The 12586-nt window shown below is 33.4% G+C and overlaps 1 protein-coding gene across 3 annotated transcripts in view; it reads left to right on the top strand.

Annotated features, from left to right (window-relative positions):
- Positions 1-12586, top strand: part of PHIP (pleckstrin homology domain interacting protein) — a 120648-nt gene that overhangs the window by 60657 nt on the left and 47405 nt on the right. For 2 of the 3 annotated variants that reach the window (XM_061131783.1, XM_061131781.1), the window contains exons 16-20: positions 5182-5310; positions 6362-6587; positions 7843-7980; positions 8724-8907; positions 11970-12087. In XM_061131783.1, the coding sequence (XP_060987766.1) occupies positions 5182-5310; positions 6362-6587; positions 7843-7980; positions 8724-8907; positions 11970-12087 (795 nt within the window). The remainder of the gene's footprint in view (positions 1-5181; positions 5311-6361; positions 6588-7842; positions 7981-8723; positions 8908-11969; positions 12088-12586) is intronic. The other variant, XM_061131782.1, reaches the window with a different exon arrangement.

Genomic DNA, 12586 nt, shown 5'->3' with positions numbered 1-12586 from the left:
TCAAAATCTCTTTTATATGTTTACTGGTTTTATTAAGCCAGTTACAGCAGTTTTCTTTTTTATATTAACTTATTTATCTTGGAGCCATTTATTTTAAACAGCTATCTTTAATTCATATGTAATAATGTTGCCATTAATTAAAGAATTTTCAGTGTTAAAGTAAATATTTAGAAATAATCTTTTAAAGTAATTTGATACCTGGACCATTGGAGTGTGATAGTTTCCCTTAAGATATATTATTTATTTACATTTAACTACAGTAGTAGTTAGAAGGTGACCAGAGCATATTTTAATCATAGGTATGACAGTGTCTGTCTCTACTATCTCATGCACATTCTTAAGTTTATTCTTTCCCGGGTTGATAAGCTTTAAAGGTTCTTTATACATAAGGAAGGGCTTTTTACAGGTAATTTTTAGTATAAATTTAGTTTCTCAGCTCTTTGATTCTTCGGATATGAGTCTGTCTCATAAAAGTATTAGGGTATTTTTTAAAATTCATAATTTTAAATTGTGGAATATTTTCTAGGCGAGATACTTGTTCCCTTCTAATCAATAGTATATTTTTTAAAATGATATATTTTAAAGTGAAAATGTTAGTCGCTCAGTTGCCTGACTCTGTGGGACCCCGTGGACTGGAGCCTGCCAGGCTCCTCTGTCCATGGAATTTTCCAGGCAAGAATACTAGAGTGGATTGCCATTTTCTTCTCCAGGGGATCTTCTCGACCCAGGAATTGAACCCGGGTCTCCTGCATTGCAGACAGATTCTTTTCCAACTGAGCTATGAGGGAAGTACTAGCGTGGGTAGCCATTCACTCCTCCAGGGGATCTTCCCAACCCAGGGATCAAACCTGGGTCTCCTGCATTGCAGGCGGATTCTTTACCGTGTGAGACACCCAAAAATTGACCCTGGTCATAGACTTGGGGTAATGCCATTAAAAAGATGATTCTGCCTAAGAAAGCCCATATTTAACCATCCTGATTGAGTTCCTTTAGGAATTCATACTTCTTGTATTCATCTCTGTATGTGTTCCTCACAGTTGATGTAACCTAGACCCTGTAATTTTAGTCTGCATCCTGGTGCTTTTAGCATACCTCATATCCAGATTATCCAGTTCTTCCAAAAGCTTTCTTGAAAATTAGGTGTAAAGGATATTATAATTGGATAGGACTCTAGTGATCATTTAAATGATCTCTGTCATTTCCCAGCGATACTGTGATGTACGCATTACTAGAGGAGAGGTCTTTTCATTCTTGGGCCTCACTCTTCTGTCTCCTTTAAGTATTCATCTTTCTACTTCACAAGAATTATATTAGAAGTTCTGGATTGTATTCTGTCTTGAAAAGGGTATTAGTATTCTTCATTAAGGGCTTGCCATTAACTCAGCGGTAAGAATCCACCTGTCCATTCAGGAGACTCGGGTTCTATCCCTGGGACAGGAGGATCCCCTGGAGAAGGAAATGGCAACCCACCCACTCCAGTATTCCTGCCTGGGAAATCCCATGGACAGGGGAGCATGGAGGGCTACTGTCCAGGGGTTGCAAGAGAGTCGGATATGACTTAGCAACTAAAACAACAACATTATTCATTAAATATGACAGTTCTGTCATCATCAAAGCTCTTAATTCATAAGTTTTTGTATTGATTCAATTTTTTCCAAGTTGAATATAAGCCTCTAACAAGATTGTACTGCTCATTTCTTGGAAATATTTCTAGAATTCTTCAGTTAGTATGAGAATTTTCCTACAAAGGAGTCATTTTAACTTCTGGTCTTTTCATCTTTTACTTTAAAAAAACAGAACAAAATATCCTTATCATAGTTACTGAATATATTTTTCTGTTTATTTTCAACTCCCATTCTTGAAGTTTTTGCATTAATAAGTAAACATTGTCTCATTGATTTTCTCAGTTTTCTTTATTGTGATTTAATAAGTATGAGTTTCATTGTGTGGTCTTCGTTTGCATATGTCCCAAATAGTGTGTAGCAAGCATGCTTGATATTATTAGGGGAATAGTTCATCTTAACTTTACTTATTTTGAAAATTTGGTGGTTTTTTTTTCCTGTTTTTAAACTTACTGGAGCATGATTATAAGTACTAGAAAAGTTATACATAATAATAAATTTTATGTTGACTTATTCTGTTGAGCATTTAATTTTATGGTAGGTTCATTAACTTTATTTCCTACATATTTTTTTAATTGAAGTATAGTTGATAGATAATATAGCTTCATTTAACTTTATAGTTTTAATATGAAGAGAGAGGATATTTATTTTCTTCCATTTCATTTTTGAATGTAGGTTCATTGATTTCTAGTTAAACATGCATATTCAAACACTGCCTTCATTATTACATTTTTTCTTTAAGTATTCTTAATCATAAATATTTTCACCCTGGTTTAAGAAGAATCTGAGAAATATTTCTTTTCAGAGAGAAGTACTGAACTATTTTTTGTGGTTGGTATAGTTAATCATAGCATAAATCATAAAAATAGCTAGGGTATATTTAGTTATATATGTGTGTATGTGCACTCCATCATGTCCAACTCTTTTGCGAGCCCATGGACTGTAGCCTTCCAGGCTCCTTTTTCAGTGGAATTTCCCAGGCAAGAAGACTGGAGTGGTTCGCCATTTCCTTTTCAGAGGTTCTTCCGGACCCAGGGATCAAACCCACATCTCTTTTGTCTCCTGCGTTGGCAGGTGGATTCTTTACCACTGTACCACCTGGGAAAGCCCTATTTAATTATATAGGAAAATATTTTCCTACTTTGTATCAACTAGAAAGCCTAGACTGCATTTTGTAGTTAGGACTGTTTATTATCTGAGGACCTTTTTCTAAAGATAAATTTGGCATTTTAAATAAGGTGGTGATGGGCACCTTTTCTAATTGGTTTGTAAGTAGAGCAGATCTGTTTTCTTTAGTGAATAGTTAATCCAAATAATGTACTTTTGAAATACAATTTCATATTCTCCATAACTCTGGAGTTATACAGATGGCTTATCCCAAGAAAATCAGTACCATCGTGCCATATTCACAATGGCAATTGTTACTGTATAAGAAAACAGTGGTCTTCAATAGGATTGCTAGTTTTTTCTTTCCTTTTTTGAAAGTTCACCTCTCCCAGGTATTCTTTTAGAGATCTTCTGCTAACTGTAAACATTGGTAGATAGCATGGATATAGGGTTGATTAATCCTCATGACAACTTCCCTCAGCCACCCCAAAAGGAAAATGTAGAGCAGGATTGCCTAAACATTATATGAAGGATGCTATACTTAGGAGTGTCTGTCAGATATCCTTTAGCATTGCTGAGTCAGACTTGCAGATCTCTTCCTCTATTCTGCTGCATACGTAGAATTGGAAGCATGTATTATGTAAGATTTATGAAGTAGTTGGGGTTTTTGGTTTGTTTTCTGTTTGTCTTTTATGAAATTTTGAGGGAATTGAGGTAAATAAAATATCACAACACATGGTCAAGACAGTTTTAATTCTTTGGTCTTGATTTTCTTATGTAAAATCCTATTTAGAGGTAAACTTTGTTCATGTGATTAGTTATTCATTTATAACAGTTCATGTAATGTTTTATTTCCCTAGACAGCACTGAAAAATAGAGATGTGAATCCAGACATTTCTACTTGTAGCCTTTCATGTTTTAGAAAATAGAAAGCTGTCTGGCTACTAACACACTTAGCTTGATTTGGAGAAGTAGTTCTTCTCTTTCTCAGTTTTGAATAGTTTTGAAGTAGAGTTGGAATCAGTTCCTTCCTCTGTTACCTTATCCTCCAGGATTCTTTACAACCAGGAAATGATCCTGTTTCACTCATTCATTTTCTTGCTTTCATGTATATCTTTTAGTGTATTAGACATAGATTGTTTCACCAAGTTTCTTTCATGTGGTTAAGTTTTAAGGAAAGTTATTGCTTTTCTATTATTATCACCATTCAAAACAGCGTTAGTAAGCGCCAGTGTCCTCATTCCTTCATTTCAACAAGCCACAGGAAAAACCAGTTTTCTTTTTGAGGTAAACCTGTTTGTTGTACTATGGAAACTTCTTAGGCACAGCCCTTCCTTTTAGAACATTTTCTCTTTTGACCAGAATGCAAACTTGACTAGAGAAGTCAACTACTCTTCCTTGAGAAGTCAACTATTCTTCTGAGTTTTAATTTCACTCTGTACTTGGTGAACTATACATTCATCCCTATGCCATATTGTTAACACTACAGAAAATTACCACTTCTCTCTTTTCCAAGCATTTACTGGGATTTTGGGATATTACTAATAAAACTCAATTTGTTCTAGATCAGTGGATACCGGAACAGAGAGGAGGTATTTCTTACCTGATAATGTGTGTGTGTTCCGATTCTGCTAATCCAGAAATCCAGTCACATTTGTTGAAAATCATCCTTAGTTGTTATTTGTTAGGGAGTCAACTCCCTATTTTAGTTGTTTTCTGAAATTCAGTCCCTAGATGTGCTTTAGATAGGGTAGAATTTTTACTCTTTCAGAACACTGCTAAAGAAGTTTTCAACTGGAACATAGTCTGAAGAAGCACTGAGAGCAAAAAATTCAGAGTGGTGATTGGCCACCTCTGTTTGATTGACAGGTTGCAGGGAGAAACCCATTCGTTCTGGATTAATGGAACTGGAAAACAGAAAACAATTATCAGGTAAAAAAAACCTTTTCTTTAACCTTTGAAATTCACCATTTAAAAAATGAGTCAGACCATCAAGGGAATTTATTACCAAAAAGAAAAATTTAGTGTCTTGTGAGCAGTGATCTCTGGCTGTTACTTCAAGAGTTACAAAAATCACTACAGTTACTCCACATTGTCAGCCTTTGCTGAAACGGCTTGATTAAATACAGATAAGATGGACTGTAAGGTGCAATTACATTTTAAATCTGGGTTAAAGACATGAAGCAGAATTCTATGGGTGGGGGAGAATGGTGGTGTTCTATTTCCTGACTTGTGTCTGGTCTATGGATAAAGCTAATACATTGGTTTTTGAGGCTTTTAGTCTGGCACTTTTCATGAATATTCACAAATTTTGTACTATACTGTGTTTTATCTTTACTTCAATAGGAAATATACTTATATCTTTTACCATAAAATTTTAGTAACAGTAGTCACCAGTCAGTTCTTTGTATTTTAACGGCAGTTTTCTGATTGTTGGTTAAATACGTTTCAGATTGAAGGCCAAGGACATGGTGCAGTGTTTGACTGCAAATGCTCCCCTGACGGCCAGCACTTTGCGTGCACAGACTCGCACGGACACCTTTTAATTTTCGGCTTTGGCTCCAGTAGCAAATACGACAAGGTGAGTATGATGATGCCTCTGTATATCTACTCCTTATAATTGTTTGTTTGCTTGCTTTTAAATCCATATGTTTAGGGGTTATATTTCATGGAGGGAAGTTATAATTTTTATATATCAGAAAAAATAACTTTTTGCTTAGCCAGCTAGAACAGTCTAGATAGCAGTTCTTAGGTTGGGATATATAAGATATATCTTTTATATATATCATATGTATATATGAGATATATCATATATATATATATATGAGAGATGTTCATAGAGGGATTTGTTGAAATTTTGTAAAATGTTTTACTTATGTGGATAATATGCATTTATCTGGGTACAATTCTGTGGCTTTTATGTGGTTCTCAAAAAATGTATGGCCTACTTTGATGGTAGCTAATTTAAAAAAAAATTAAAGATCCTGAGACTAGTGACTAAAAGGTTTAAATTATTTGTTGTAGAGTTGTTTAAAATGTTATAATAAAAATGGAAGTTCAGGTTTAAGAAATTCCAAATGATAAAATTGTGAAGTTAGATGTGTTAGGTATGAATTTTTATTTCAGAAATTTTAGAAATGTCAGTTTTTAATGTCATTATATAAACCATGCTTACTGTATACTTATGGATTTTCTTAAATTGTATTAGTTTGGTTTCATTCAAGAGTTTAATTCAAAGAATAAATTGATTTTTCATTGTAAAATACTAAAAGAGTGACCATATGTAGTTATTTTAGAAACAAGATAAATCATGGTAGCTCTGGGAAAGTAAAAGTATTGTTGAAAGATTTATGCATAGATTTAATTTTACCATTTGATTTCAAATTGTTACTTTTAGTGTTTTTTATGAATACAGTCTCTTCCTGTGCAAGGGAAGATTTCATAGTATCTACTTTTCTAATCATAAAATTTAATGCAGAAAGTACAGATAAAGATTTATTTACAATTTAGAAATTATTATTCTTTTATATTGTTTAATACCATGATTTATATGTAAATGTTTGCCTTCCATTAGAAATCTGTAATGATAGATTTTTCTTTGTCCAGTCTTTTATGGGTCTTTCTTTTTATAGATTGCAGATCAGATGTTCTTTCATAGTGACTATCGGCCCCTTATCCGTGATGCCAACAATTTTGTATTAGATGAACAGACTCAGCAAGCCCCTCATCTCATGCCACCCCCTTTTTTGGTTGATGTTGATGGTAATCCTCATCCATCAAGATATCAGAGATTAGTTCCTGGTCGTGAAAATTGCAGGGAGGAGCAGCTCATCCCTCAAATGGGGGTAACTTCCTCAGGTAAATGACCATTTGAATAGACATCCAAATTTTCCTTTTGAAATCTTTTAAAATGGATAATTGGGTAGAACTTTGTTTTTAATTGTTTTGAACAAATGAGTAAAAATTATTTTTTTATATTCTTAATAATACTTAAGTATTGTAAGACAATTAAGGAACACTGGAGGTTTAATTAATTTGGGGCTATATCTGTTTATAACCTTCTGGGGACTAATAGAGTAAGTCTATATTTGGTATGGGATGAGTTGGTTCACTTATTCATTTGGCAACACAAATTATAAATCTCATCTGTCCCTGACACTTGCTAAGCTGTGGTATTCAGTAGTGAATTAAACAAATGCATTCCTTGTTCTTATGGAGTGAGATAGGTTTGTAAACAGTTATAAACAGATATATAGTTAATTATGATGAATGTTATTAAGGCGAATAATATAGTGTGATGTGAGAGAGCAAATAAAACTTGCTAGCCTGTTCACATTGAAGATTGTTTTAAGAAGTGATCAACTTTTAAAAGTGTAAAGGCAAGATAGGAATGAAGAGTGTTGCTGTTTTGGAGGGTGAAATTTAACATTAGTTGAAGATTCGAATGGGAGTTGATGATTTTCTCATCACTTTCCTTATGTTGACAATAAGAAATCTGTTGAATAAAGCGGTAAAGGTTTTTGAGAAAGTGGATAATCCGGTTTGCCTCTTTTTAAAAGATCTAAGATTAAATCCTTGTTTTGCCACTTAACTGGATATATGACTTTGAACAGTTATTTTGGTTTTCACTTTATAATACCATATATAAAACCATGGTGAAATATAATACCATAATCCCATAGGTACTATTAATTCCACTTTATAGGTACCACTTTATAGGTATTATTAATTCCTTACAATATCCTTACAATATTCCTTACAAAATCCTTACAATATCACAATTCCAGAGGTATTATTAATTCTATCAAGTAGAATTAATTCTATAAAGTAGAATTAATAATACCTATGGAATTGTGATATTGTAAGGATTTTGTAAGGAACTGAATCATGGTAAACACTTAGTAAAAGTTATGTCATCATTGTTATTTTTAATAAATTAAATTTGAAGGGAGTATGTTTCCTTGTTTTCTCTTTTTTTCCTCTCCCCTAACATTTACAGTTGTTCGTTTTAGGTCTTTTATTCAAGCAACATTTGTGTTTAATTCTGGACTCAAAGTGAGGTTGATGAATGAAATGGTTTGAAGTATCATTAGCATTTTTTTGATTTACATAGGACTGAATCAAGTTTTAAGTCAGCAAGCAAACCAGGAAATCAGCCCGCTGGACAGTATGATTCAAAGACTACAACAGGAGCAAGACCTGAGACGTTCTGGTGAGGCAGCTACCAGTAATACCAGCCGTTTAAGTAGAGGTAAGCAGTGACTGTTTTAAGTGCAATATTTAAAAAATTGAAACAGTCTAAGCCTATAACACACACTTTAACAAATATAGTAAATCCATGATATGAACTATTTGACTGCCAAAATAAGAGTAATCATGCTTTTGAAGAATATTTAATGACCTAAGAAAGTGTTCATAATATAACGTTTCAAACTATAGACAATGAGTTTTTTAATAGGTATATTCTTACAAATTTCTTGTAATGAACATGTTTAACTTAGAAAAATGTTAAAAATAAATTTCTTCAAATAAAGTTCTTGAATAAATTTCTTTGATAGTGGAATACATTCAAAGCCACATTCTTGAACATCTCATCACCCTTATTGTTGTATATTAATAAATTTTAGAGAAAATTTAAAACAGATTTATGAACTATAAATGTCCTTGGGTTTGTCTGTTTTTGCTTCTTACATGGTTTTCCCCAAAACATACAGTGGGCATTTTTGAAAAATAATGATTTTACATCTTTGGAGATAGTAGTTATGATTCATTAACTTACCTGGTCAACTAAATAACCTTAATTTTGTTTTCATTAAGCTTTGCTTGTGATTTAGTTCCTGATTTGGTAATTTGATTATTTGCCATAGTATGAAGTTTCATGTGAAAGATAGTATGGATTTTTTTTCTCATGATATTTTTTTGGTTTGTTTCCTGTTATAAGCTAATAGAGAAATATCTCTAAATACAGCTTTCTATATTAATTTTTGCTCTTAGGCTCTACAAGTTCTACCTCAGAGGTTCATTCACCACCTAATGTAGGACTACGGCGTAGTGGTCAAATTGAAGGTGTACGGCAGATGCACAGTAATGCACCAAGAAGTGAAATAGCCACAGAGCGGGATCTTGTAGCTTGGAGTCGAAGGGTGGTAGTACCTGAGCTATCATCTGGTGTAGCCAGGTAAGGGGACTTAAGAATTGTGATGTACCACGAGTTGTTTGTATTCATTTTGAGTTGGTCTTCAGAGTACCTTTCCAGCTCTAATTTGTCTTAAATTTATCTGAAAAGAGCTAATGTTTTAAACTATTCATGACTCTGGAGAAAAGTTAAATTTCAGTAAATGTCCCTTTCTAGGATGATTCAAGTAAATGATACTTAGAGGGGTGGGAGTTGTTAAGGTGAATGGGGGGAATTATAAATTTGGCTTGAACAAATATGCAAGATTTTACTGAGGAGCATATTTGAACTTTAGTTTGTCTTGCTTAATTGTATCTTAAAACATAAAGTTTGTTGCAACTGAATTTTTTATTGATTTTACTAATCATTCACACCATATCATTCACAGGCATAGTGAAAATACATTATTTATTGATAGGTTATTATTGTTTTTTTTAATATTGAAAAATATATGTGTGTGTGCTCAGCGGATTCAGTCATGTCTGACCCTTTGCAACCCCATGGGCCGTAGCCCACCAAGCTCCTCCGTCTGTATTTTCAAGGCAGCAATGCTGGAGTGGGTTGCCATGCCCTCCTCCAGGGGATCTTCCCAACCCAGGAATCAAACCCATGTCTACTGCATCTCCCACGTTGGCAGGCGAGTTCTTTACCAAATGAACCACTGGGGAAGCCCATTTAAAAGTATACATGTAAAATTAAAAAGTGTTGATTTAATGTAATCCTATTCTCAAGGTCATTGCTGTGAGAGAAGTTTATATCCAATTCCTTTTGATTCTTTAGTAATGAAATACTCATGAATGAGGTCCATTTGAACCCCAGCTAATACTTACTGTATATTTTAATACTGTACTGTAATAAAAAAAATGGAACAAGTTTGATTTTAGGATTATCTAGTTCTTAATAGAGTAATTGTATAGTTAAAATATTTTTAATCTGATTATGCCTTTTTGATGGGATGATACTTCAAATTTGTTTTAAGTTTTAGGATTATACACTTTGTAAAGTTTAAATTTGAACCATAATTTTATCTGATGACAAATACACTCAGATGAACATTCTCTTAGTGTATTTTTAGTTATATTCATGTCTACTTGTTAATTATAATGTTAAGGTTTGAAGAGGGTGCAGTAATAAGTAACACCCATCATTTTAAAAAAAGATCTGACTAATTGAAAAATAATTCAGAAAAATAAAATAGGAAATCACAATATTACTTCTATTATTGATACAGCTGTGAAGAACATAACTTTTATCTCCATGAATGTTTGCTTCCTTATATTGAACTTCAATACAGGTAGCACTGGGCCACGGTATTTCTCTCCATGTGAGGCAGTGGTTTGCCTCTTTAAAATGCAGAACAGAATGTATACATTACAAACAGGCATAGAACTGGGCCATTCTAAAATGGATTTTCCTTCTAGAGCATGCCAGTGAAATTGGTTCACTCTTCTTACCCAGCAATGCATGTAAAACAGTGCAGCCCCTCTGGAACAGTTTGGCATATTCATAGAAACCTAGACTATCACAAGATCTATTGATTGCACTCTTGGGAACTTACCCCCAAAGAAATTAAACTTATTTTAACCCAAAAACCTCTACACAAACAAATAGCAGCTTTATTCGTAATAGCCAAAACCTAGGAATACTCTAGATGTCATTCAATGAGTGTATAATCAAACAAACTACAGTATATCCACACCATAGAATACGACTTTATTAAACAGAAACAACCTATTGATACACATCTTGATTGAATCTTGAGGGCTTTATGCTGAGAATGTATTATTCCATTTAGGGACTATTCTTGACATGTCAAAAGCATAGAGATAGAGAACAGACTAGTGGTTGCTAGACATTGTGGGGAGGAGGGGCTGAGGAGAGAAGAGTAAGGTGGATGTGATGATTAACAGGGCACAGAAGAGATCTTTGTGGTAATGAAAATGTTCTGTCTCTTGACTGGGGCAATGGATATAGAAACCTACACGTGTGATAAACTTGGATAGAACTAAATACACACATACACACATGAGTAGAATAAAACTGGGTGATTCTGAATATCAGTGAGTTGTATTCAATATCCAGATCCAGATTATAATTTTGTACTTTAATTTTAGAAGATACCTTTGGAGGGCACTGGGTAGAGGATATAAGGAACCTCTCTGTATTATTTCTTAGAACTGTGTGTAAATCTACAATTATCTCAATAAAAAGTTTTAATTAAAAAAAAAAATTAAATCCAAGGCTTTTCTTTTCACAAGATTTAAGTTCATTCATTTCCATTCAGAATTCCAACCAACTGCATTAGAGGTTCTGCAGTTAAGTATAAAATAACAGCATTAATTCACCTTAGTAATAAAATATCAGCATTATAGGGCACTTCCAAGTTTGAATATTAACTTCCTTCCAACTGTGTTAACTCCAGAGAAAAATTATAATTCAGAGATTAAATACCCTTGTAGTTCAGAAACTTTGAAGTTTTAAGGAATTACAATTCTAAAACAATTCTCTTGTCCTTGTGAGTTCAGGTTCTATGAAATTAAACTTCACAGTTAATGTTCCCCAAAACTTCTGTTCCTCAAATTCAGCTTGACACCTGGATAGAGTTGAAGTTTTTTCCGTGACTGAGGCCTGACCTTGCTTTCACTGGAGAGAATGCGGTTCTTTCAGGGCGTTGGGAGTTAGTAGTAGATCTCCCTCTGTTTGTTTGAAGATTCCAACTATCTCTGTGACACACTAAGATTATAACAGCATAAACCCAACACTGTTATAATTAAATTCTGTTTTTAATGTTTGACAATGTTCCTAGATGCTAAAACTATATTTGCCAAAGACCATAGCAGAAATGGTAGTATCAAGTTCAAGTGGACAGTGTTTGTTTCCTGCTGAGAAGACATCCAGTCATTTAATACTAAATGTCTAGAACTCACAGCCTCTCAATTGAAGCTCATAAATCTTTGTCACATGCCTCATCTGAAAAGAAAACATTGATGCCTGACATTTCCTTTGGGGAGAAATCGATTACAGAAATTATAGATTAGGATATGTGGTTTTGAATTCTCTTTCAGTAGGCAAGAAGAATGGAGAACTGCAAAGGGAGAAGAAGAAATAAAGACTTACAGGTCAGAAGAGAAAAGAAAACACTTGGCAGTTCCAAAAGAGAATAAAATGCCTGCTGTCTCAAAGGTAAAGAGTGATCACTTTGATGTTTAGTATTTGCTTCATTAATGTAATGACCATTAAAGGCGGTTTTGTAATTAAAGTTGTGAACATTATAGACAGGCTATTTAACTAATGAAATAAAGTTAACATAGTTAATTCTCAGTTATCTTTAGATTATCTTTGAATCTTCATACATGTCATACTTTCTAGTGTACATTTGTCTCAAATTCCAATTGTAATATGCCTGTTAAATCCAACCCTTATACCTTAACCCTAAGCAAAATCTTTGTTTAGTTTTGCTTTTGATGGCATGCTCTAAAACAGTGTTTTGGTTTAAATTTTTGTCTTTTTTTTGTTTTTGTTTTTGTTTTTTTTACTGTTTGGCACCAATTTGTTATTGCAGATAATCAAGTTAGCTATGTTGCTATAAATAATAGTTTTCATTTTCTCCATTAAGAGAGGTAAATTGTCCCTCCTAGTTTGCCCTATTGGTTTTTCTGTCATCCTACTCTGGAAAAAATTT

This window comes from Dama dama, chromosome 28 (assembly GCF_033118175.1).
Source record: "Dama dama isolate Ldn47 chromosome 28, ASM3311817v1, whole genome shotgun sequence".
NCBI classification, from domain to species: domain Eukaryota; kingdom Metazoa; phylum Chordata; class Mammalia; order Artiodactyla; family Cervidae; genus Dama; species Dama dama.
Note: the sequence above shows the minus strand (reverse complement) of the source record. Positions and strands in the feature narration are given on the sequence as shown.